The sequence below is a fragment of the Perissodus microlepis genome, chromosome 6 (genome assembly GCF_051167445.1).
Source record: "Perissodus microlepis isolate ML-2025 ecotype Zambia chromosome 6, ASM5116744v1, whole genome shotgun sequence".
Classification (NCBI taxonomy): domain Eukaryota; kingdom Metazoa; phylum Chordata; class Actinopteri; order Cichliformes; family Cichlidae; genus Perissodus; species Perissodus microlepis.
In genome coordinates, this window is record NC_140466.1 from 16,955,652 (window position 1) to 16,981,459 (window position 25,808).

General features: G+C 40.5%; 2 protein-coding genes across 2 annotated transcripts; both read left to right on the forward strand.

Moving 5' to 3' along the window:
- The first annotated feature begins 22 nt into the window (after positions 1–22).
- Positions 23–15,586, forward strand: septin3 (septin 3). The gene is made up of 10 exons (XM_084931123.1): positions 23–216; positions 4,090–4,491; positions 4,577–4,705; positions 9,539–9,620; positions 9,806–9,943; positions 10,655–10,772; positions 11,686–11,781; positions 12,010–12,106; positions 12,205–12,256; positions 13,518–15,586. The coding sequence occupies exons 2-10, from the start codon at positions 4,092–4,094 to the stop codon at positions 13,645–13,647; spliced, it is 1,242 nt and encodes a 413-aa protein (XP_084787249.1). The 5' UTR covers positions 23–216; positions 4,090–4,091; the 3' UTR covers positions 13,648–15,586.
- A 4,776-nt stretch (positions 15,587–20,362) lies between these two features.
- LOC146385437 (uncharacterized) lies at positions 20,363–22,230 on the forward strand. Its single transcript, XM_084931125.1, has 3 exons — positions 20,363–21,138; positions 21,263–21,545; positions 21,702–22,230. The coding sequence occupies exons 1-3, from the start codon at positions 20,807–20,809 to the stop codon at positions 21,849–21,851; spliced, it is 765 nt and encodes a 254-aa protein (XP_084787251.1). The 5' UTR covers positions 20,363–20,806; the 3' UTR covers positions 21,852–22,230.
- Positions 22,231–25,808: the final 3,578 nt, after the last annotated feature.

A 25,808-nucleotide genomic window follows, 5' to 3' on the forward strand; every position in this document is an offset into this window, starting at 1 on the left:
GCATCTCCCCACTCCCTGTCCTCTTGTCGCCTTGGTAACGGAAAAGGAGGGGGCTCACGGCCAGAGGGAAGGAGAGGTACCCGGACTCCTCTTTACATGAGCGTTCCTGTTATTGTTATCAGTGTGGTGGACAGATATTACTGCTTCTCGAATTCGGAGCGCCTGTAGGTCGCCCGCTGTCTCCACGAGCTCGTTTGGTCAGTTGAACGGGAGCTGGTGAGTGTGACGACCGTTAGCGGGTGCACGCTAGCAGCTAGCCGTTAACGTTATTATCCAGCGTGACTGGTGAGAGAAACAATGAGGGCGACAGGCTTTGGTAGAGCTAACGTTGGGTAGTCACTTAAAACACGCAGAAAAGGGCGCTTTTATTCATGTTATATGCTAAAGCACGTTTGCTCTTATCTTTCATGAGCTTGGCCATTTTATTATTTTTTCAAACAGGGATTTAAAAAAAGGGAGTTTTAGCCTTCATGTAGCCAGAGCATCCTCAGATATCGTACGCTTCAGTTTCCTACATTTGCTGTAGTGTGTAGCTCGAAATAATTGCATTGCAGTGTGGGCTTGTGAGGGCAGGCAGGGAGGGGGCAGAGCTGCATGGCCAGTGAATGAATCAAAGTGACAGCCTCTGCCTCAGTGACCTGTATGTATGATCAGGACTCATGTATCTAGGACTGTGACTTAAAGCATGGCAGCAGGCTGTACACCCTGAAGGACTAAGCTCATCAACATCTTGGCTCGGCCTGCTGCCTGTTACTGTTACCATCTGCCTGCACTGCTTGCTTCACTTAAAGGCTGAGCTCACAAAAACATCTTTTCTTGCTTAGACCCGACTGGTGTCAAAGCCTTGCTCGCAGAGGGTTTTTTTGCATTTCTGGCCAGGCTTTTGAGATTTTTGTGTCCCATGTTTGACGTTTCTGCTGCCAACCCAAAGACAAGACAGCTGATTGTAATTTCATCTGTGGTTCTCTGCCAGAATTATTATATCTGTTTTTTCCAATTAGTTTCCTGTTTTGCTTTTTTCCAAAGTGCAAATTTTAGTTTCGTTTTCATTCGTTTTTAATGATTAAAACTTGAGGTGGGACTCACCAGACGATATAATTACAATACTCAACTCACGATACAGTATCATTGCGATTTTTAACATCTATGCTGAGCATTGCAATAACAAAAATTGCCAATCATGCCCTCAAAGTTAAACTTTGTCAATATCAGATAGAGTCAGTCTGCTATCAGTTTGGGATCAGTCTGGGATTGAATGGAGTGAAGTTACATGCGATCTGCAATAATACATCATTTAACTGTTGTCTAAATCTGCAGAAATTCACATTTAACTATTACATTTATGCTCAACAACCTTCCAGGTCTATAGGAATAACCAGAGTACAATCAGCTGACAGCCAGCTAAGTCCAGTCCCCTTGAGTTGTGCAAATTGACATCGACTCATTCAGACCGATAATAACATGTTGGCAATGTATCTGCATTTATAAAAATAGTTGTGAATGTACAACAGGCTCAAGCTTTGGGAATTTATACCAGGAGGTTGTCGTCCTATTTTTACCTGTGTGACTGAGCCTTTAGCTTCCTCTGAATTAGGGGGTAGATTTGTCAAGCAAAGTGTGTCCATTGTTGGATGGATTTTTGGTTAAATGCAAGTTTGCTAGGCTAACTAATAAATAAAGCCTTTTTAGACAGGGAAATTTCTATATATGTTTCTGTTTTATGTTAGATTTCTACACTTTTAGGCGTTCTGAATTGCTGTAAATTTGGTACTTTTATTGAAAAAAAAAACGTAATATTAAAAATGCTGGCTATTATCTTTGCCCCTATAGTATCAACTATTTATTAAGTATCACACTGTAAAATATAATAATTTCTTTTATTTTAAAAAAGAAAATAATCTTCAAATCAACATCAGAGTTGCTCTCAGAGGTATTTGTAATTCCACTGTATAAACATTGAAAAGGTGAAAGAAAAGAAGAGTTAGTTCAGTTTTGGGGGTTAAAATGAAATGTAAATGATTTTTCATTGTTTTGACTTTTTTTTTTTGGAGTGGAGGACACCTTTATTAAGAAGATCTGAGTTTGTTCAGTCAGGCATTGATTTCTACACTTGGGGGGTGATCAGGGCTGAGACATACTCTGCTGTGTTGCGCAGATAGAAATAATAGATGGGCAACCTGGGTGTGAAGGCTGGAGGTTAGAGCAGCGCTTTTGTAACTCAGGTCAGGTCAGATGCTGCCCCACCTCTGCGGTCTTTTGGGGTAGTTGTTACTCATTAGTGCAAGAACTTCCCCGATTATAAATGCTAGATTTCCAGGAATCAATTAAATTATTCACAGTGCCCTAATTTCAGGTTCTGTCAGGCACAGACAGTGTAAACAGTAAAATCCACACCGATAGTGGATTTTACTGTTTACACTGTATGTGTAATATGTGATAACTTAATAAAATAATAACAGCTTAACTCTCTAGTCATTATTCTCAGCTATTCTCATTTGATTTCCTACCTGCTGAGTTAAATGCTTAAGGTCGTGTAGACTCTTGTGGTTAGATGTGAGCATAACGAGTTGATTCAGTTCTGTCTCATATGTTATGTTCAAGCTCAAACTGTGCATGAGTCATCTTTTTATAAATTGATTCATTAACCCCTGGACTTTAACAGCTGATCTGTGTTTCACCAAGATTTCTGCTTATGTTCAAAACATTCTGCACACTTTTAGGAATAAGGTTTATCTCAACCTTTGAAGCAAACTCAAAAAGCACAGGCAGCATTAATCCGAAGATGAATCTTATTTTTAAACTAGAAACTATGGTGCTAAACTCAAATACTGTGTCTCAGAGCTATTTTGCTTTCAGACTTGGACCTCCCTCTCCCTTTTCCTTCCATCTCCGTCATATTCTTCAGCTTTTCTTTTTGTATATGGATGTGTGTGAAATATGAGCGCAGACATAACATCTATCTGTTGGTAAAAAAGAAACAAATGATGTTATAGCAGTTTTTCTTCTCAGTCATCAGCTTTCTTTTGTGCTTTTGTTGTGTGGGGTTTGGGTCGGATGAGGCAGTGGACTGGATCCCTCCTGAAATGTACATCTGTGTCCATGTTGGGACCTTCAGATGTCTTGATTTGTTTGATTGAAAACTCAAAGATATTTACTTTATTACATAACTAACAAAGAAAAAAAATGTTAGCCACATTTAAGTCTCATCAACTTCTCTTTACTTTTATTTTAATCAGCTAGTTCATTCATTCATTCATTAATACAGTTCACATGGTTATAAAATTTGAAAGTGACAGTTATGCATTAATTACATTTTTCATACCTAAACTCCATGTGTCTGCTAGCCTTGAGCACCACAGCTCCAGTCAGTACCAGATTTTTTTAGGAAGGAGGGAGGGGAGGAGTTCATAAACTGTGATCATAACGTATTCTCCTTTTCAGTCCTTTTTCAATGCCTCTGTATAATGTCAAAAACAGAAGATGTTCCTAATATGCTCATCTTAGACACGAGAACAGAAATTCCTTTTGCTCACAAGGGCCAGCCAATGAGAAGAAGACTTTATGGGAGAGAACGGCTAAAATAGTATTTCAGACAGTGGATGAAATAAGAGGTAATTGAGACTCACTTTAAAGTAAAGAAACATTATTCCGAACTGTGAATCATGCAAAGCTACTCTAGTAGAGTCTAAGAATAACAGCATGGAGTTGGACATGAGCACAGCGGGTGCTCTTCAAGGAAAACTTTTTTTTAAACATCTGATTTTGCTCACCTCATAATGTTTGTATAGCTCCAGCTTCATATTTTTTAAAATAAACAGATAAAATGTTTGTTTTACAAGCACCTTTCATCATAACCATCAAAATCTGGGAAGCAAATTATACAACTACACAAATTATACAAAGCAGTGTTTGCCTGACTAGATGAATGTGAGGATTTTTCTGTTGTTTGGGTGATCGAAGCCTGCTGCAATAACCCATTTCTTCAATGTAGAACGAGTAACTAGAGGAGAGGCCTCGGCTGATCCACTGACCTACTTCCTCGTCATTTTTTCAGTGTGACTTATTTTCATCTTCCTTCCTTTTCTGTAGACATGTCAGACATAGTTCCTCCAGAGGTTAGACCCAAACCAGCTGTCCCTGCCAAACCCCCAAACGTGGGGGCTCCTTCTCCTTCTAGCCCCTTCCCACCCCAGGGCCTGGGTGTCGGAGGAGGCGGCATCTCTGCTCCCCCACCGAGCGCCATTCCAGTTCCCATTGGAAGTCATGGTCCAAGCCACGGTGGCAGTCACAGCGTGGGTCATGGCATAGGACACAGCGTTAGTCACGCTGGAAGTCACGCTGCACCACACAGCGGCGGTCATGGTCACGGTGGCTCCCACAGCTCCAGCGGGGGATCCACTCTGCTGGGATACATTGGTATCGACACCATCATTGAGCAGATGAGGAAGAAGACCATGAAGACGGGTTTTGACTTCAATATCATGGTAGTAGGTACGTCACAGTAGACTTTCTTTATGCCTGGACACTTTCTGCCTCTATGGTGCTCCAACCTTAATTCTTCTGCCTTTCACTTCAGGTCACAGTGGTCTGGGAAAGTCAACCCTGGTGAACACCTTATTCAAGTCCCAAGTGAGCAGGAGGAGTGCAGGATGGGCTCGTGATGAGAAGATCCCCAAAACTGTGGAGATCAAGGCAGTGTCTCACGGTGAGTGCAAGGACAGAGAGGCTGCTCTTTCTTTAGAGCCAGGCATTTATATAGCACTTAATTAAAGAGAGAAAATTAACAATCTTTGGCCATGTTCTTAAAAGTCCCACATAGCCTACTTATAGTTCATCAGTGCACCCTGGAAGCTGCCAAGAAATCTAAGCAGCTGAAGGATGGGCCAACTTCTGCCTCTCCTGCAGGCACTTTTAATCACTTGTTGTTTTCGACTGTCCGTGTGCTGGGAATTTAATTGTCATGAATTAATTTTTCAAGCTGCTCTGTAATAACTCTCTTATGTGTCATATAAATAAATCAATGCTGAGACCTACCTTATTTGCGTTCTGTAGCTGTACAGACAAAGTCGAAAGAAGGTTAGGTTTTCATCGCTGTCTGTTGGTGAAATCTCTAAAAATGAACAGATGCTGAAATTCAGTTCAGAGATGGCTGAAAAACAGCAAACAGTTCTCTGCTCAGTTTTCTGCTGTCATGTGCCAGTGCACAGTTGGGCACACTGTGGGTTTCCAGGCAATGTGTACAATGTAGAAAAGTTTTTCATTAAAGACAGGCACAAAATCAAGGGCAGGGATTGCTCAGTAGGTAGAGTATTCGCCCCATGATCGGAAGCTTGGGGGTTCAAATCCACTGAACGGCTACCCTGAGGTATCATTGAGCAAGGGTCTCTACACACTGCTCCCTGGGCACTGGATTGGTAGTTGCGTACTGCTTCACTGAATGAATGGGTTAAGTGCAGAGGACTAAGCAATCCCCTACGGTATTAATAAAGTATACATTATTATTATAAAGGTACAATATCCAAAAATAAATAAATTGATAATAATAACATTTAAAAAACAAGCTGACAGGAACATGTAGCAAGAAATATGATGGAAAACCAAGGCTAAAGATCTGATAGTAGCTGATTGGCAGCAGAGGTGTAGAGGTCAGGTGGTGCTGAATGATCCTGGCATGGTACTTGAGTAGTCAATGGCTGTATCCCAATTCAGGGTCTGCAGCCTTAAAGGCCGCATTTTAAGGCCGATTACGTCACAGCGACGCGACGAAGGCTGTCCCAATTCGAAGGCTGCTCGAAATGCGGCCCTCAAATGCGTCCTTAATTTCCCTGAATTTTAAGGACGTGGCGGTGTAGACTTCGTGGCCCAACATATCCCAGAATGCATAGCGCGGTGGTGGGTGTGGATAATTTTGCCGAAAAAAAACGGCAGATGTGGGGCGCCCGAAGAGTAACATAGTAAACTAAGTACTGAATATTATGTCACTTATTTATGTGCAAATGTTTAATAACGAAGAACATTAAAACATTACTGTTGGCCACATGTCGGCAAAGTTATGTGACATAAGTGACATTTGTACTAACTTGGTTTTAAAGCCTTTACTTTAAAATATACGCCGTTCAATAGCTGACCTTACTCAGAGAACGATCAAAGCTCATGTAGAAACAAACAAACAAATGAACAAAAGATTTTCTCCTTCTGTCAAACAAAGCTGTATGAAACGTTTCCAGCTGTTAGTATCATGGTTGCTAGGCAACCTGGGCAGCGCAACGGAGGCTAGACCGTTCCATTTCACAAGCCTCGCACTTCCGGCCTTAGCGGTCTTTAAGTACGTGGCCCTTGAGGATCGTTGAGGCTGCGTACTTTAAGGCTGCAGACCCTGAATTGGGATACAGCCAATGTTCAATGCAGAGATTTGCACACGTCTACATGTTGTTGCTGCATGCTGTCACCAGGAGGCAGTGTTAAAAGCGTGTGGAAGAAACTCTAATGTGGTCACTGCTGTTTGTGCTTGTTTGTCCTTTAGCTTAGCCTCTGCAACAAAGACAATAGTAAGAATATACAAAACAAACTGTTTTATCTTTATTGTTATTTTATGCTTCCTCTCCTGTTTGTGGTTGACTTTGATGTTCAAGCCAACTTAAAAAAAGAAAACTAAAACTGTTTGTTTGGATATTTTGTATTCTGTTGCAAAAAAGAAAATACTTTGCATTGTGGATATCCATTGGATTTGTCAATCTCAGGCTGCTGGAGTTTCATGCACACTTAAGATAATCCTTTGAATATGTTTTTGCTTATACTAAAGACTGCAGATTTCTGCTGCCGCCCTGTTTACTTTGAAAGTACAGTGATAGTGGTGGAATAATTTCAGCAAAACAAAATAGCTATAGTGTTTTAGGATAGACTTGGGACGTTGTGAGCTTACCTTTTAAGGCTGGGTCATCATGTTTTATAGCACAACATCAAGTAAAATAGGCTTCTGATATTTCTACACTGCCGTGGTGAACAGCATGACCTCATTTTTACATCTCGTTTATGATGGACTGTTTGGAGTTTGACAGATTAAAAAGGAGCTTCAATTTTGTATTAAAACTTTTTTGTGTTATTTTGTTATCCAACGTTTAGATTGTATGGCAGATTTGTTTGGTCTGCTGCTGCATATAGTTTATTCTGTCTTTCTGTCTGTAATTGTTTCTCCAATACACAGATTCATTAAGAAGAAATCCTTTGGAAGAATTAAACATGATTTTTTGAGATACAGAATCAGTCATAATATTTGGCAATTAGACCCATCATAGCAGGACAGAATGCCAGCATCCAGAGTCCAGACACTGGTGGTGGTGAGGATGAAGATGAAGGCTTGGATGGAGCTCTGAGATGGTGAGGAAATGGGATGCCGAGATTTAAAGTATGCAGAATGCAGGCTTATTGGTTCGCTGAAGGCAAGCAAGAAGATGATTGGGCAAGAGCAATGATATCAGTATTGAGTTTGACAGCATGGAAAAGTGGATGTGTTGAAAAGTATAGATCATAGCAGCTGAACACCCAGGATAGCAGGCAGATGAGTGATAACAGTGTTTTTTTTTAAGCTCCAGTGCATTTGACCTCACAGGGCCAACATATTGCAGGGTGTTGCTCACTATCATTTTAAGATTTGCTGGCGTGCTGCGTGTGCTTTCATTTCACTGTTGTTTGACTGACTGAGGGTTTAAAAGGGTCTTACTTAACCTCAGTGAAGTTTCTGAGAGTGCGGGCAGTCGGTCATATTTCACAGGAGTCACAAAGCACCACATCACTGAGCTCAGTTTGTGGAGCCTGATCAAAGCTAGGACCAACCATGACCCAATTTAAAGCCCAAAGTATTTGTGAGTAAAATGAGAGACAACCTCAGAGCTCAGAGTTATGTCTCCATGGTAACAACCGTAGAGGGGCCTGACAGCTGATGCAAAGATGTAAACATAGCTCAATTTGTGGCTCACTTTCAGAGCTACAGGATGAGGAATCAGAAAGCTGTTCTTGTAGAACATCTGTGTAACTGAGAAGCTTTCCACTCAGGTAACAGGGGCAAGCAGCGACAGTCGGCCGTGTGCTTGATTTGAATAAAGTTTTAAATTATCCACAGTGCAACCCAAACGAATCGCTGTTTACAGCTACTCTGTATAACATTTGAAAATGTCGTATTTTGGTGCCCCTCCCCCACTATTAGTATCAAATCCTCACTGTGGCAGACAGCTCAGTATGTAGCATTCAAGCCTGTGCTCATTATGCCTTCTGGGACCTAGCTGCCATTTGCACATGTCCTTGACGACTTATGAGCTCCCGAGGAAACTGTAGGGACATGTCAAGCCCGTGGGCTGCTACAGTTTACGTGATCATGCTCCCATTGGCTGCGGATGACAGTGGCCTGATATTATTATGCCAGGAGACAAAGCATAAAAAATTCTGGCCATACTATTAATATTGTATTTGCTGTTTGTGTGATTATGGCAAACACGAACATTCAGTCATTATGTTGAATATTCAAGTTTTTATTTATTTTTAAATAAAAACATTAAATGTGTTCTTCTTCTGTGGTAAGGGTAAGTACATCCTTGGTTTAGACACTACCTTTGCCCCCTTCAGCATAAATAACTTCTTGTAGGTGTGTAATTGCCCAAGAGACTCTGGGATCAGCTTTCTGCGACTTTCTATGTGAAATTCCTTCAGTTATTGGATGTTAGAGGATGTTGGCTGTGCAGGAATTGGTAGTTGCACAGACTGCGTCACATCCTGAAGAACACTTTGAAATGATGCAGACGCTGCCCAGACCCCGGACATCTCCTAAACTGCTTTTGCCACTGTCTTGTTTATCTAAAAGAGCTGGTCTTTGCCTTTATTGCCACTGGTAAACAGTCAGTTTTCTCTGATGCTCTCTTTGAAAAGCAGAAGCTATTTCCTGGCAGGCATTTCATGGAGGTGCATGCACTACCTTACCTGCAAATCCTGTGATGAAATTTTGCAGCTCTGTGAGATTTTAAATTATGGGCAGCATAGTGGTTAGTGAAATCATCTCACTGATTGGCTTGGGCCTCTGTATGTGGAGTTTTTGGGTCAGTTTTGACTCTGGCTTCAGGTGATAGATTGATTGATCCTGGACAAACTAATTTCTTGTAGCCACTTGTAGATTTTTATAGTAGAACATCCTAAATCTCTGAGGTTTAGTTCCACTACTTGGTACATAATCTGGAAAATTTCAAGGTGAAAATCATGTACCTTATTTTTCCAAATAATTTGTTTATTATATAATTAAGTTTTAAAATGACTTCTGAATATGATGTTTATCTCTCACTGTATCACTTGTATCTATGGCCATTGTTCAAAAAAGAAGAGAAAGATTTGCATGTCAAGTGCACTGCCTCACAAATGTGCTTCTGGAAGAATGGTTACATATTCCCATAAACACAGGCCTATACCTTGTACAAAACCTTCCCAGAAGACTTGAAGCTGTTATTATTTATTTTGCTGATTTCTTTGTGTGAACATGTTTTTTTTTTCTTTTTAGTTATTGAAGAGGGTGGTGTGAAGATGAAGCTGACAGTTGTCGACACTCCGGGCTTCGGAGACCAAATCAATAACGACAACTGGTGAGATTTCCAGCTCCGGCACTGTTAAAGCATCATAAATGTCATAATAACCGCCTTATATCACCGAGGACAAATCTCCACCTTTCATCTTTAAAAACTGTATTCAAAGTTTAGGAGTGAATCAGTGCTCCCTCAAACATGTTTTTTCCTGCCTCGGTGATGTTTTGCTTCTGTTGTATCCACAGCTGGGAGCCCATCTCCAAATACATCAATGAGCAGTATGAGAAGTTCCTGAAGGAGGAGGTCAACATCACCAGAAAGAAGCGAATCCCGGACACCAGGGTGCACTGCTGTCTCTATTTTATCTCCCCAACCGGACACTCGTAAGTTAAGCTTTGGCTGTATGGAAGTAAATCACTCAGACCATCTTTAAGTTTCTGATTCTTTAAGGGATGTGGGTTTTTTAAGTAATCTGTAAATGGTAAATGGCCTGTATTTGTATAGAGCTTTACTTAGTCCCTAAGGACCCCAAAGCGCTTTACACATTCAGTCATTCACCCATTCACACACACATTCACACACTGTATGCTGGTGAGACACACACGCACAAAGCTCACAGTGTTAATGTCTCTTTATTCAAAAAACATTTAATTTCACATTATCAAAGCCTTAAATTGAGTGTGCTACTTTATATTGCAGACAGCACACACCTCTCTCTCCTTTTCACAATTAGCTCCTGCTGACAAGTGTGAAATTGCTTTCTAATGAATAAGTGGATACAGTCTTTTGTGTATTACTGCCAGCGTATCTCATCTTTCTTAGCCAGGGTAATTGAGACCGACAGGATGTCTTATGTGCAGGCAAACAAGAGCTGTGACACAACCTTTGTTCAATGATAAGCCCACTTGAAAAAAAAAAAGATTCTCACTGTAAGTCTTTTGTAATCGCTGCAAGGCCAAGGAAAGGTAATGAGACGTATGAGAAATGACAAATGAATTCCAGACGCCTCCTTCTTTTATTCAGTGTTCATGAGCTTCCACATCTCCTATATCTGCCCTCATGACTCACTGTAATTATTTGTCCTTCTGCTTCAGTCTTCGACAGCTAGATACTGAGTTCATGAAGCGCCTGAGTCACTCGGTCAACATTATTCCCGTCATTGCCAAAGCAGATACACTGACCATTGAGGAGAGACAGGAGTTCAAGCAGAGGGTGAGTTTCACCAATAATCTGACTTCAAAATGTCTTTCTTCATAGATATTTACTGATGAGTGTGCAAAGCTGCTGTAATAAACATTTTATACCAGCAGTGGATCCAAGTTACTAAACTCTACAGCTAAAAAGTTTTCTCAGTGATTTGACTTCTCATCCAGAACCTCAGTGAACTTCAGTAAACTTTTTTCTGATCACTTCATGGTCTCAGGCACTAAATTTTTAAGTCTTATTCAATGATCCCAAGGCCAGTAAACACAGTATGTTGGGCAAACTGTTTGCCAGCTACTAGCAATTTGGCCCAGAGACAGTGATTTACCTGTCAAGTCATACACCTGAAAATACCAACAAACGTCAATCATCAAACCGACTGTTCAGATAGTTTTAAATGTGAAGAAATGCAGTATTTTTACCTGTTCCTGTCCATCCAACGCAACAGAATTAAGAAGGAGCCAAAAGAACATCTGTGTGCAGATAAACTATTAGTTTAATTTGCTAAGAAATTCAATTCAATTCAATTCAATTCAATTTCCCAGATTTCTTGTATGCTTTGCTGATAGTAGTCATCCACCCCAGGATTCGGTGTTTACTCCACTACATTTATTTTAAAGTTTCAGTTACTAATTACATTTCTGACATAGATTTATAATATTAAATATAAATCTACTAATAGATTATTAATCTATGGTAGGTTTATAAATTAAGCTAGCAATGTATGAAATCATTTTCCAGGTTGTAGGCCAGTAAAAATACACAAGGGGCTGGTAAAAGTCTGTCCTGGCTGTTTCCCAGTAGAGAAAAACTGAATGAATTAATTAAAAAAGACTTTTGGTCTTTTGTGCAGTGTTGGGTACCTGTGTGACTAATGTTTTTTTTTTTAATTCGTTTTTCCTTGCTTTTGTCTGCACTCCAGGTAAGGAAGGAGCTGGAGATGAGCGGGATTGAATTTTACCCACAAAAAGAGTTTGATGATGACATGGAAGACAAGAGTGACAACGATAAAATCAGAGTAAGTCGCTTTTTTGTCTCACGCGATATTTGTCGAGCGATTTTCTTCCTTGGCATTAGAATGAATCTTTGATACTCAGCTTTAACCCAGCCTCTTTTACAAACATGCAGCGAGTCCTCTAAGCAGAATGCCAGGGCACTTGGGCATGTGGTGCATTTGTTTCATCTCATAAACCTCGCGTAGCTCTCTTTGGTACACTGAACCATGTTCAAATGTCTCTGTTCACAGGAGGCGATGCCCTTTGCTGTGGTGGGGAGCGACAAAGAATATCAAGTGAACGGCAAACGGGTTCTGGGGAGGAAGACAGCGTGGGGAATTGTGGAGGGTGAGTCAAACGCTCTCCATGAACGAGTTTCTCTGTTTGGTTTTTTACACAGGACTGATGTTGATGGATTTCTGTCTCTGTTTTTCTGCTTTGTGCAGTTGAAAATCCAAACCATTGTGAGTTTGCTCAGCTGAGAGATTTTCTGATCAGGTAAAACTTTCTTTTAAAGCATGTTTTTAAATAATAATGCAAAAAAGTGGAATAAAGAAATGAAATAAAACAAAGAAAAAAATCACTTTTCTCTATTAGTAAACTTTCTCAGCATTTTAACAGTAACACAAATGTATTGATCGCCAGTAACTGGTCACTTTATTAGGTACACAGTGCTAGTATTGGGTTGCCCAATACCGCCAGACTGAACTGATGATACAAGGCAGAGTATCCATGCTTTCAGGATGTTAAGGCCAAAATTCTGACTCTAGCATCTGAATGTCACAGCAGAAATCAGCCCTCTTCAGACCAGATGACATTTTTTAATTTTCCATTGTTTTGTAAGCCCCTGCAAACTGCAGCATCAGTTTCCTGTTTCTAGCATTGCTGAAGTGACACCTAGAGTGCTCTTCTGCTGCTGTACCCCATCTGCTTCAAGATTCAGTGTGCCGTGCATTAAGAGATGCTCTTCTGCATGCCTGGGTTGTAACAATTATTTAATTGAGTTAATGTTGCATTCCTACCAGCTTGAAGCAGTCTGGCCACTCTCCTCTGTTCTCTGACATCAACAAACCTTTTTCTCTAAGAGAATTTCCACTCACTGGATATTTTCTTGCTTTCAGACTACTCTCTGTAAACTCTAGTTATGATTTCTGATCCTCAATTTGAACTTCTACGTGCCTGGATGCATTGAATTGCTGCCATGTGATTAGCTAATTAGATATTTGTGTTAACAAGCAGTTGAGCAGGTGTACCTAACAACGTGGCCAGTGAGTATAAATTTTATTTAAGTGACCATTTGGTCTCTGAAACGTCAGAAAAACAGTTAAAATTTGTAGGGTGGATTTTTGTTCTGATAAACTGGGATAGTTTAACATCACAGAAAGAGCAAATATTCACATTTAAAATAAATTACATTAATTAATTATAGTTTTATGAAGATGGGTCCTGATCAACTATTTGATAAAGCGATTAAAGTTATTTCCTCTCTAAAAAAAAATTTAAAGCACTTTTATTATAATAAATGTGAAATGTTTTCAAAGAGGTTTTTGAATATAAGACTATGCAATTTTCTTTGATTGTGAGAAAACGTTTGTTTCTTGTGTTTGCAGTTGTGGAGGATTTTACCATTTTATTACCACAACACAAGAACAACAATACTGTATTTCAAAACACAGTAACTCTTATCCCTTCCTCTGTCAAATGAACGTACTTAACTAATAACTCGCCCACTCTCTGTATTTACATTCATCTTTTGAAGGTCTCACCTGCAGGATCTGAAGGAAGTCACTCATAACATTCACTATGAAACGTACCGTGCCAAGAGACTGAATGAGAACGGAGGTCTGCACCCCATATCGTCCGCTGATACCCAGGAGAGCAACCTGTAGTCAGAGAGAGTGAAAACAATGAGTCCAATAGATGAATCTACAAAATACTATAATCCTTATCACCACAGCATTGCTGCATGCGTGGAAAAGAAAATTAATGTGTTAAGAATTGGTGTCATTTAATCCCCAAACTCCACCCATCCTTTTCTTCATATTCTTCCCCACCAAGCATATCAAACCCCTCTGTTACCATTTCCCATTCATCCCAGTGAGTCTTTGGAGGAAAGGACGGCCGGAGACTTACCGCCGGTAACGTTTTTTCCACTGCCAGCGCCTTTTCTCATTGTTCAGAGTGTACATGGAAAGTGCTCGTGTCTCTCGTGTACGGGAGGCTGATTTTTAAGCCTGTGTGTTGTGTAGCAACTGACAGCCGAGTTTAGACAAACAAAGTGATTTGCTCTAAATATTAAAATCATAATTCCTGTGTAGCAACGGTGCATTAGCCCGCTCTGCGGCTGGCTCTGCTGAAATTGCCGATTTTAAATTTTGAGCAGCAGCTGTTCATTTAAAGGAAGAATCCCAGCGGCTTTACTGTCAAGCGGGTTTAACGAACATTACAAGCTGTGCTGCCTTCTTTAATAACAGAGTCCATGAAGGAAAATAATGAACTTTCTCTTGAGAGTTGCAGCATTAGTCACATGTAAAATGCAGTTTATAAGGAGTCCACATGGTGAGTGACTGCTCGCTGCCGATTCAGTGATTCACAGTAACAAACACAAATTTAGCTGTTCATGCAGATGCAGCTCACCGTGTTTTGTTTCAGCACGGTGCTCATACAGGAAACTGCATCTGTGTTCACTTGCAGCAGTGAGCTGTGCTCTTGCAGTTCCACCATGCATATTTTATCAAGGTTCAGACTGATTTTTGTTAGATGTTTCCTGTTTAAATAGTTGTCAGGCAAAAGATGCAGGATTTATAACAAATTTTCTTTATCATTACCATTCATGGCAAGTAGCCATTCAATAAAATATTATATTAAACCCGAAAGAAATCCCATCACTGGTTTAGTCATCGCATCTTTTTTTGCACACAGGAGAGCAGGAGAATTGAAATATTTTTGATATATTTGTATTAATATTCAATTCCTGCTGTGCACCACTTGGTGGCAGCACGCTGCCACATTAAAGAAGTTTAACGGAGCAGCTCCATCTGCCCCAGATGTTCTGACTGCTGAGATTTTTTTCTCAAATATGTCACGTAAAGTTCTGATGAAGTTTACTCTTCTGCTGTCAGCAGCAAAGACATTGGGTTTACAAAAAACTTTGATAATATCACCCTTTTCATAATATTATAACATTGCCAAGGTGTTTACCAGGTTTTCTTCAGGAACTAAATATGATATTCTGCCACAGGCTGTCTGCATTAGAACACAAGCTACAAATCTTTTAACATATCTCAATCTTTTTTTAAATCCATTCAGCCTTTTTAATCAATCATATGTATTTGTATGATTTTGAAATCAAGTGTGTGCAACAGTATGGTAGTAGTTGTCCATGATTTTAGTGCAGTCAGAGGTTTTCGAGCAGAAATCTGAAACAGTGTTAATGAACCATTGTTCCTTCTGTGTTTGTGTGCATGCTTGTGTTAATATTGCCTGTTTGATTACAGCCAGTCGGTTCACTCATTCCTGCAACTTCACATCCACTAACAGTTACTGTGTTTCTGAATGTGTGATGTGTAAATTTAATTGATATATCATAAGGTAAAGCGCTGCTGTCTTACCCTCAAACTAAGCTGATGGCCCCCACGCACACACGTATCACCCAGCCCTGTCACTCAGTGAAAACTCGCAATGTACATTTATTTAACAACTTCTCACAAAGTTGCTGTGACACACCGATGTATGATTTCCTGTCTTGTATGGAGTTATTTTTACATTATGTCTTATTATTGTAACTTATTCTTTATTTAATAAAAACACATGATCAAGTTCTTAGAATTTTGTCATGATTTCTCTTCTGAATGTTCACATAACCACCTGTGTGTTGTTGTCTTTGTTGTTTATAATGATGTTACATACTGTGTCAGTGAGGTCCATAATTTATTGGAAAAAGATGCTCTTTTTATAGTTTTAGTGTACACCACCACTGTGGATTGTAAATCAATCAATATGCGATTGACGTGCAGACTTTCAGCTTTAATTTGAGAGGTTTTACAATTTCAGAGGTTAAAAATTAATGGGACAATTGACTCACAAGCAGTTCATGGCCAGGTGCTCCCTTGTTGTTTCATCAGAAATGAAGCAGACATGAAGTCAATTCAAAGTGATTAATTTTTATTTTATAGCTTTTCATTGCAATTTTAAATATGAATCCAAAAATAATCTCAAGTGCAAGCGAAGAAGATCATCATTAGACAGAAAAAGACTGAAGAAAAAACTTGGATGAGTGACGACACATTTCTCCTACTGAAAACACTCCGTCCAAATGAAGAGAATCAGCTGTCTAGGATGTCCTTAACTGGATGAGCATCGAGACAACAATATGTATTCTTAAAAAGAATTAACGTACTGAACAGCTCAGCAGTACATGCATGGTGACAAAATTATTTACACCATTAAAAACAACATTATATTATCTAATCAAGTCCAAAACTTGAGGAGGTGTCATTGTCAAACTCTAATATCAACAGACACCTTGAAATAAAGGAGGTTTACAGCAAGGTGCAGACCACTGGTTAAAAAAAACATAAAAGCCTGCACAAGTTTGTAAATGAAAATTTAAAAAAAAATATTTGGACAGATGAAACCAAGATGAACTTGTACCAGAATGATGCGAAGAGAAAAGTGTGCAAAATGAGAGAAACGGGTCTTAATGAAGCATATCACGTCATCTGTCAAACATGGTCGAGGCAGTGTGGTGGCACGGGCATTTGCGGCTTCCAGTTATTGATCACTAGTAGTTATTTATCATGTGACTGCCAATAGAAGAAGCAAGGACCATACTGTCTGCTGATTCCACCAAATGCTGCAAAACTGACTGCACAGAGCTTTCAAGGATTCAAGAATTCAAGGAAGCTTTATTGTCATTCACATCACATGTTTAAGCCCTGTGTTTTCCTTTGTCTCTGTTGTGATCTTCATCAACCCTCATTTCATGCTTTATTCTGTCTGCCTGCTTAGTTTTTTTGTGTGTTCAGTTTAGTTTTTGTATTCTCAGTTTAGTCAGTTTTCTGTTTTGCCATCTAGCAATAAATCTAAGTTTGAGTTGACTTTCTGTCTCCGAGTGTCTGCACATCCTCCTTACTACCACTCCTGCCTGCACACAGCCTTCACGTGACACCCGAGAGTTTCTCAAGGCAAAGAAAAAGGCCAATTCAGTCACCTGATCTGATCTCAGCCAAGCAAAGTGTGGTCTAAGGAGCTTGGAAACGAAAATAGTCTGGACTTCTTTAAGTTTCATGAAGACGTTTCACCTGGCACAACACAGAAGAGCCACCTCGACGGGACAAGACTCAGCTGTCCATCTGCATCTAAAGGACAAAGGTCAGTCTTTCAAGGACGCCAATGTTCATAATTTGGACAGCGAACACAGATGGTTTGAAAGAGGAGTGAAAGAAGCCATCTATGTCTACTGTGAACGACCATCTTTGAACAGAGGCGGTGATTTACGACACCAACTGTTTGCCATCTATAATCCAGTTTTGAGATCCCTTCCCAGACGCCTTAACGCCCACTCACATCCTGGGCCATCTGACCTCAGGAAATCACATGATAGGGTGGGGGTAGGTTTCACAATGGTTTCACCTGAAACCTTGGCTGATTGTGACCTACACCCGTTTTCACACCTTGGCTCGTGTGATTATGTAGAGGATCAATAGGGGGTCCATGACCCCCTTGGGGGGACACTCCCATAGGGCTTAAAATCATAGGGTTTAAAAATCTGGGACTCTCCACCATTTGCTGTTAGAACTAGAGTTGGATGTCTCCAGACCGGTCTTGGTCTCCAGACCACTTTTACGTGGTCTTGGTCTCGTCTTGGTCTCGACGGACTTTTGTCTTGGTCTTGTCCACACGTACCCGGGTATTTTTGAAAACGCAGATTTTTCTATGCGTTTGCACCTTTCGTCCACACGTAAACGCCGTTTTTGGTCACTGAAAACGGAGATTTTTAAAAACTCTGGCCAGGGTGGATATTTTTGAAAACTCAGTTTTTGCATTTACGCGTGGACGAGAAAAACGCAGAAAACGCAGTGTCAAAGGTGTGCGCCTTTTTTGATGTCACACTGTGCGCCACGTTATTGTTTCGGTGAAATGAATTTCTACAATACTGTTACTGTTAATTGTACTCTCTGCAGTCTTTAAATGCTTACATATACACACACAGTTACTGTCCCTCCACACATACGACTCGGTTCTGCTTCTATAGAGATTGAAAATGTGACGTCATTCAGGGGTAAAACCGCAAAGGATTGTGGGAACTCGTGGCAAGAGGTTCTAGCGCACGCAGGCTTTCAATTGAAATCAGTTACACAGCGATAAAAAGAAACACAAAAAATGGCAAGAAGCTGTTGTATTATTAACTGCAATAGCCGGTCGCATGACAGCCACGGGAAGCCGACGGGTAAAGAGATCGGTTGTTATCGGATTACGTCGTTGAAGAGAAATCGTTCGAGCCATGTTTCCGAAGTAACAAAGAGGCGACGGATGGCCTGGATTGCAGCCATTCAAAGACCAAATATAACGTCCCAGAACACTCCAGCTCACAGGTTAGTCTGCTCCAAAGCATTTCCACAAAGGTCAGTGTTTTGTAGTAGTTAATACGTCATTTTTCATAACATAATTGGTGATATAGGTTACAAGCAAGTCTGGCGCTGAACAGAAATTGTGGCGCTATGCTCCTTTGTTTATTGTGCATAAATAGTGAATTGTCCTGACACAATATTGCGTTTCGCTTCTGTTATTACCATGGTACATTGACAAAAATATATACTTTTATTCACAGGGTAAAACTGTTTTTTTTGGATCACCAATTGCCCAGTGCGATTACAGCATACAGTATTATTGTCACTGCTACATTTCTGTAATGCGTACCAGAAATTATTTCCACTACTAATTAATTACGGTTGAGCTCAAAGGTCCTATTAATAAATGGTTAACGAATGTGTATTTATGAAGACGATTTGTGACACTGGTAAACTTACGTTTGTTCGTACGATGGTCTTTCATTCTACACGGTGCATTTCAAGGTCCTGTACCCATCCGTTGGTAAACTGTACCTGGGCTTGTTGCAGTGACCTGAAGTTTCTAAAAACTTCATGAATGTATGCACTCACTCCAAGAACCGTATAATTATAAATATGAGCGTGGTGAAAGTTGGGCAGCACGCTAAGGTATTTTGTCCACTCTGTGTGCTCGTAAGGGTCTAACCCTTTCACTCCTTTGATTTTTTCCTCGTATCTTTTCTTTGACTTTTCATCAAGTCTGTCTTTGTACGGACCGGCATTGTTCTCCTTTGTTTTGTACATACCTTTTTTGGGGGGCAAAGAAAAAGCAAGAAGGTATTGGAACCGGAGAATGAACGTTTTGCGGTGCTGCAAATGCTTGCATTTGATGCGGTACTTGGATTGTTTTGCCACGAGTTCCCGGCATGCAATGCGCGAAAGTCACGTGGTCTGTCAATCTCTATGCCCCATTCTTGTTTACTATTTCCCACCGAGGCTTCTAGACTTCTGATTGGCCAACATTTCTACACGGTTAGGAATATATCGCCACCTGTTGCTTTGGCATGTTCCTGGCAGCGTTTTCCTTCATTTCTGCGTTTACGTGTGGACGGGATTATTTTTTAAAACGAAAACGGAAAATCTCCGTTTTCAAAAATACCCGTGTACGTGTGGACGTAGCCTTGGTCTTGACTGACCTTGGTCTCGCTGTTTCGGTCTTGCGTTCTCAAATCGACAGAGTGTTCGGGCGATTTGGAGTTAACCATCAGCGGACCGGGGGGTGGCTTACTGGGCTTAAGCCCGGGTCATTTTTTTCAGAAGCATGGGGTCTTTTGGAGTGTAATTTGTTAGTTAGATGCCTGACTGACAACTGTATAAAACGAAAAAAACACACGAAGCACAGAGCGCACCGTCGTAAATTCCCCCTAATTTTGGTATGATCCGAGCTCAGGCACTAGGCGACTGAGCACAGCACCCACGTGAGCGAAGGGGGGAGAAGCTGCTGCAGACAGAGGAGAGCTTAAGTTTGAGCAGGTACCAAAGCAAATCATTCATACTGTAGAAATAATGTAAATATGACGGTGTATCACAAAAGATTGATATCAAACTGATCATTTGGTTGCGTTACTTGCTCTTCGAGTGAATCAACAAATGGATAAATAAAAAGCTGAACAACAATGCTGATTTTTTTGAGTCTTAGCTCACATTTCATATTTTCAGTTGTTACCCTCCACGGCTAAACAAACTCTCTAAATCGGTTTCAACTGTGTACTGATGAATACAACAATGGACATAAGGAGCTTCTTCCAAAGAAAAAACTCAGGTAGATGTTATTTTATATATTATGCTTTGTATGTTGTTCAGTATATTTCTATGCAAAACAAGAGGAATTTCAATACACAGCAGTATATTCACAGTTGAAACCAGATATTTACATACACTTTAGGGAGAAAACATAAAAACTTTTTTTACTGTTAAACATCAATTTAGAGTAAACTTGTTTTGTTTTAGATAAATAAATGTTGAAATATCTTTTGAATTAGTTAAATGTCAGAATAAAAAGAGGGAGCTGTCTATTTTACATATACACTAAGTTTATTGTTAATTACAGTTTTTCTCAAATGTTAAAACACAAAAGCCAATCCTGTAACCCAAATGACCAGTAGTCTAAACACATTTACTAAATGTAGCCACCATGTTCCAGTACCATAAACACATGTCACATGAAGACACAATTCACAAAACACAACCCTCTGTACTCATAAATCTAAACACATTTGTCCTTGCTAAAACACATGTTGCAAAACAACTCTGCTCATATTCTCAAATGAAAGCCCATGTGATGCAAAATGCTTGCCACAGTCACCAATCTTTGAACACAGGGAACACACCTGGCGTCAGTCACTACACACAACGACTCAAAATTGAAGACACCTGTTGCTAATGATGTGACCCCACCTATAAAAGCATAGTTTGGTGAAGATGCCAAACAATCACAATGGATGAAGGCATTCGAGCGTGCGGAAGGAGAAGAGCTGCAGGCCAAAGAGGAAGAGGGGTTGAGATCAGAGGAGGAAGAGGTGAAGGCCTAAGAAGAAGAGGAGTTCGGAGTAGAGGAGGAAGAGAAGGAGGCCAACAAGAGAGAGGAGAAGGTCCAGGTGGGAGAAGAAGACAACCTCGCACCATCATAACAGATGATATGCGAGCAACAGTAATTGATCATGTCATTGGCCATGGCATGACAATGGCTGAAGCGGGACGAAGAGTACATCCAAACCTGAGTAGGTTCACCGTGGCCACCATTATCAAGGCATTTAGACAACACAACAGGTATAGTACGCTATTGCTTTCTTTGTCACACTACAGTTTTACAGGCCTGTGAAAGTGGTCTGTTACTTTACATGTAGTTTTACATATAAATCAGTCAATTGACAACACATGTTTCTTTCTTTAGAGCTGAAAGGATGCCACATAGAGGTGGGAGGGTTGCCATATTCACAGCAGCACAAGAAACCCTCATTGCAGATATGGTCCGTGAGAACAACTGCATTAGACTCCGAGAGATCAGAGACAAAGTCATTGCAGATAATGTAAACTTTGAGAACGTTGATGCTGTCAGCGTGTCCACAATAGACCGAGTTCTCCGGCGCCAACAGATGAGGATGAAACAGGTCTACAGGGTTCCCTTTGAGCGCAACTCTGCGCGACACATAGAACAACGTTATGAGTATGTGCAAGTACGTATACATCCATGTCCACAGTACAGTTAGTGGACATACTGTGTTGCTTAGTGGCCTACATTACTTCTGGACAATACTGTGCTACCTGATTGACCGTTCTGAACACTTTAACCCTAACCCTCTGAACACCTGTACGCTTTTCCATGTTCACAGAGGATAATGCAGTTGGACGCGATGGCCAGACCCCATGAGTACCTCTTCCTGGATGAGGCTGGCTTCAACCTCCAGAAACGAAGGCGAAGAGGCCGTAACATCATTGGCCAAAGAGCCATCACTGAGGTTCCTGGCCAACGGGGGGGGTAATATTACTCTTTGTGCAGCTATGGGTACGGAGGGGCTTGTCCACCGGCATGCTGTCCTTGGGTCTTACAACACCCAACGTCTCCTCACCTTCCTAGAGGAGCTAAAAGACATCCTCCTGGACCGTCAACAACACCATCCTAGGCTAGCACATCACATGTATGTGATCATTTGGGACAACGTCCGCTTCCACAAAACACACCAAATCAGAGAGTGGTTCACCACCAACAGTGACCACTTTTTAAACGTCTGTCTGCCACCCTACTCCCCTTTCCTGACTCCTATAGAGGAGTTCTTCTCATCATGGAGATGGAAGGTGTATGACAGACAGCCATACACAAGAGAGAACCTCGTACGGGCAATGGAGCTGGCCTGTGCTGACATCCCAGTGGAGGCCTTCCAGGGATGGATTCGCCATTCCAGGGCGTTTTTCCCGCGGTGCCTAGCAAGGGACAATATAGCCTGTGATGTGGATGAGGTGATGTGGCCCAATGCAACTCGGCAACATGATGCCGCACAGTGACTGTGTGTAATACTGTAAAAAGACCGTGTAGACAATAAAAAAGACTTCACACCCTGATCATGTTTCCGAGAGTACTGTTGTGTGCGATAGATTCTGTTTTTGCATTGAGTTGTGTTACAGTAGTGTACGTACATGCAGGATGTTTTTATAGATTTATAGTCTTCATGTGAAACTCACAAATCTAAATGCCTAATCCTCTGCAGGGTTCTATGACGATCCGTTACTGTACAGTTTATAAAAATATGCATTGGCAGTTATGAACCAAAGAACCTTCTCACAAATTGAGCATTGTGTTTTCAATTGTTTTGCTGTAGTGTGTAATGCTGTGTATAGTGTTTACAGTTTTGACAGCTTCGAGCTGCTCTCTTGGTGTGGGAGTTTGAGTTTTGCAGTGGGAAGGTGTGGTTGTGTTTATGTAGCTTTAGAGAAGGGTGTTGTGTTTGGACATTGGGGGACCTGGTGGTAACGTTTGTGACATGTGTTTTAGCATTTGAGAAAAACTGTAATAAGAAAACTCCAGACGATTCCATTCTGAGCTGAAGAAGCTTCTGATAGGTTAGTAGAGTCCATGTGAGTAAATTGGTGGCACACCTGTGGATGCATATAAGGCAAAACACAGAGCCTATTTCTTTAACATGGGAAAAATCAAGAGATATCAACCAAAACACCAGGAAAAGAATTGTGGAGCTCCATAAGTGTGGCTCAATTTTGAATACAATTTGGTGCCATTTGCAATTAAGAAATACAGATAGTTTCTCTCTTTACTCTTAAAGTTAACAAATGTGTTTTTTATATTTATCAGTCTAAAAAAATAAACATTTAGTCTGATTTGATGTTACAATTAAAAAAGTGTTTTTATCTGAAGAGTATGTAAATATCTGGTTTCAACTGTATATTTGATGATGTTGGTGTTTGGCTTGATTGTCAGCACAAAGAGGGAGAGAGAGGAACAGAGAGAGAGAGAGAGGAACAGAAAGAGAGAGAGAGAGAAACAGAAAGAGAGAGAGAGGAACAGAGAGGGAGAGAGAGGAACAGAAAGAGAGAGAGAGGAACAGAGAGGGAGAATGAGGACAGAACAGAGGTGGAACAAGATCCAGGTGAGACACACATGTTAGTCAAATGGTTGTTTGCCAAAACTCATCAGAACATGTATCTAGTACCTAGTGTAACTTTTTAGATACCATTTGTTACTTTTCAAATTCTATATTTATTAAGTTATGCAGGCTTGTTTGCACAACAAGGCTAAATAATTATATAAACTTTTCTGAATCTAAATAGTGGACTTTGGTAGAATTAAAAAATAAGTGTAGTACAGGTCTATGATGATTTTTAGTGCTACTATCATCTAGTTTTGATTCTGGTTCTGTCTTGGTTAAGTCCTAAGTAGTCCTGATTTTGAACTGTTGTAGTCCTGTTTTAATTCCAGATTAGTTCTGGGTCTGGTTGAATTGGGGTTTAGTCCCTGTGTCTTGATACAGCCCCGACTTTGTTCTGCCTTGCTGCTTAATTAAAAAACTAGTTTAAAGTGTCCTGCATATGTGATATATATTTTTTTCCTATATGAAGTCATTCTTTTTTGAACAAAACTCAAAACAGAGCCTATTAATCTTTCAGTCATTTCTACCCTCACTTAATTTCCTTTCGCTGCTCTGCTCTCACACAGTGGCTCAGCTATGCTCCAATCCCTTCATATTGTGGCCAATCACATGCGAGGATATAGGATAATATCATAATATCATTATGTGAAAAACAGAGAGGGTGAGAGACACGACAGTCAAGTGGAGCATGCGTCTGTCCTCTCAGTAAGTGAGTGAGACAGTAGACAGCGGTGAGGAGGGCTGTGCGAAAGCAAAAACACATAAATATGCCTGACACCAGTAAACGTAGCAGAATCTGGCTGCAGTTTAAAGACTTTTTTTGTCCCGGTCTTGGTCTTGGTCTCGTCTCAACTTGGTCTTGTCTTGGTCTCGATACCCTCTGGTCTTGTCTTGGTCTCGGATTAGGCGGTCTTGACTACAAGTCTAGTTAGAACTGAAGAAGCTTGTCAGATGAGAGGTCTTGAAGAAACTTTATGAAGTTCAGACGCTTTACTTTCCAAGCTCCTTAGACTACGATGACCTGGATGACTGAGAACCTTCGCAGACAAGCAGAGCATGCTTTTTTTTTCAGTTAATGAAGACAAAACTGAAGGCTGAAACCAGCGACTAAAGGCAGAAGCAACAAAGGCCAAGCAGAGCATTTAAGAGAGGAAATTTGGTATTTGGTGACTTCAGGCAGTGATTGACTTTGAAGTATACAAAATGATCTGTTAAATTATGACATTTAAAAATATAAAAATTATGATATTACAAGGGAACAGGGCTCACCTGGCCTTGAAACTGCTTGTCAATCTATTGTTTAATTATTTGAGCATCTGAAAATGGGAGACTGTGACTGTAATTCTTTACACAATTAATGAAACAATAAAATAATTTTGTTAAACTACTTGAATTAAAGCAGAAAGTCGACACTTTATAAACATTTTGCATTTTGACAGATTTGCTGTGGTCGTGTACAGAGGCAAAGCTACAAGAACTGTCTTTGTTCAGCAAATTTTGGACAATTGTGAACCATATACAGTCATGACTTTCGTTTTTGGAATGGCTTCACACGCTTTAAATATTGTATTCAAACACGCTGGTATATATTATACACACACGCACATAGTCTTTGAGCTACAAACAGTCAAAAGTTTTAGAACGCCCTAATTTTTCTAGTTATTTATTGCAATTCAAGTCCAATGAATAGCTTGAAATGGTACAAAGGTAAGTGGTGAATTGCCAGAGGTTAAAAAAAAAGGTAAGGTTACCCAAAACTGAAAAATAATGTACATTTCAGAATTATGCAAAAAGGGAACTAAAAATGTATTAATATGTTTAAAACTGTTCTGCAGCAATGGAGGTTGATCAAGCCTTGAAAGCTTGTGCTACTAATTGCTACAGGTGTCCAACTGGATTACTTTTTTTTTTCCAAAAAACTTTTCTGGATTACTAATAACCCCCTCTGAATAAAAGCAGTGTTGGAACACACTGTGGTACCATACCCTTGTGAGCATCTATTGAACAGTATTGTACTGCAGAAAGTAGTGTGTTGCTACAAAAATGGTGAGAAAAAGGTAAGTAACAATGGAAGCGAGACAGACCATCACAACACTTAGGTCTTGTGTAGGTCTTTCCTACAGAGAAATTACAAAGAAAGTCAAGTTGTCAACTTCCCTCACCATCAAAAGACACTCGGAAACTGCAGCAAACTCTGACAGGAAGAGGTCTGGCAGACCCAAAGCTACAAATGAATCCTGCCGGAGGTGAACGAGGGTCCATGCCTGCCGGAGGTGGACGAGGTGCACGAGGACCTGCTCCTGCTGGAGATGGAGGAGCTGTGTGAGGGTCCGTGCCTGC

Bases quoted from the DNA above. Each gene is read 5' to 3' on its own strand.
- septin3 (XM_084931123.1), top strand. From the start codon at position 4,092: ATGTCAGACATAGTTCCTCCAGAGGTTAGACCCAAACCAGCTGTCCCT. The intron at 4,492-4,576 runs GTACGTCACAGT...CTTTCACTTCAG, and splicing joins CTTCAATATCATGGTAGTAG to GTCACAGTGGTCTGGGAAAG. The intron at 11,782-12,009 runs GTAAGTCGCTTT...CTCTGTTCACAG, and splicing joins GTGACAACGATAAAATCAGA to GAGGCGATGCCCTTTGCTGT.
- LOC146385437 (XM_084931125.1), top strand. From the start codon at position 20,807: ATGGATGAAGGCATTCGAGCGTGCGGAAGGAGAAGAGCTGCAGGCCAA. The intron at 21,139-21,262 runs GTATAGTACGCT...TTCTTTCTTTAG, and splicing joins GCATTTAGACAACACAACAG to AGCTGAAAGGATGCCACATA. The intron at 21,546-21,701 runs GTACGTATACAT...CCATGTTCACAG, and splicing joins AACGTTATGAGTATGTGCAA to AGGATAATGCAGTTGGACGC.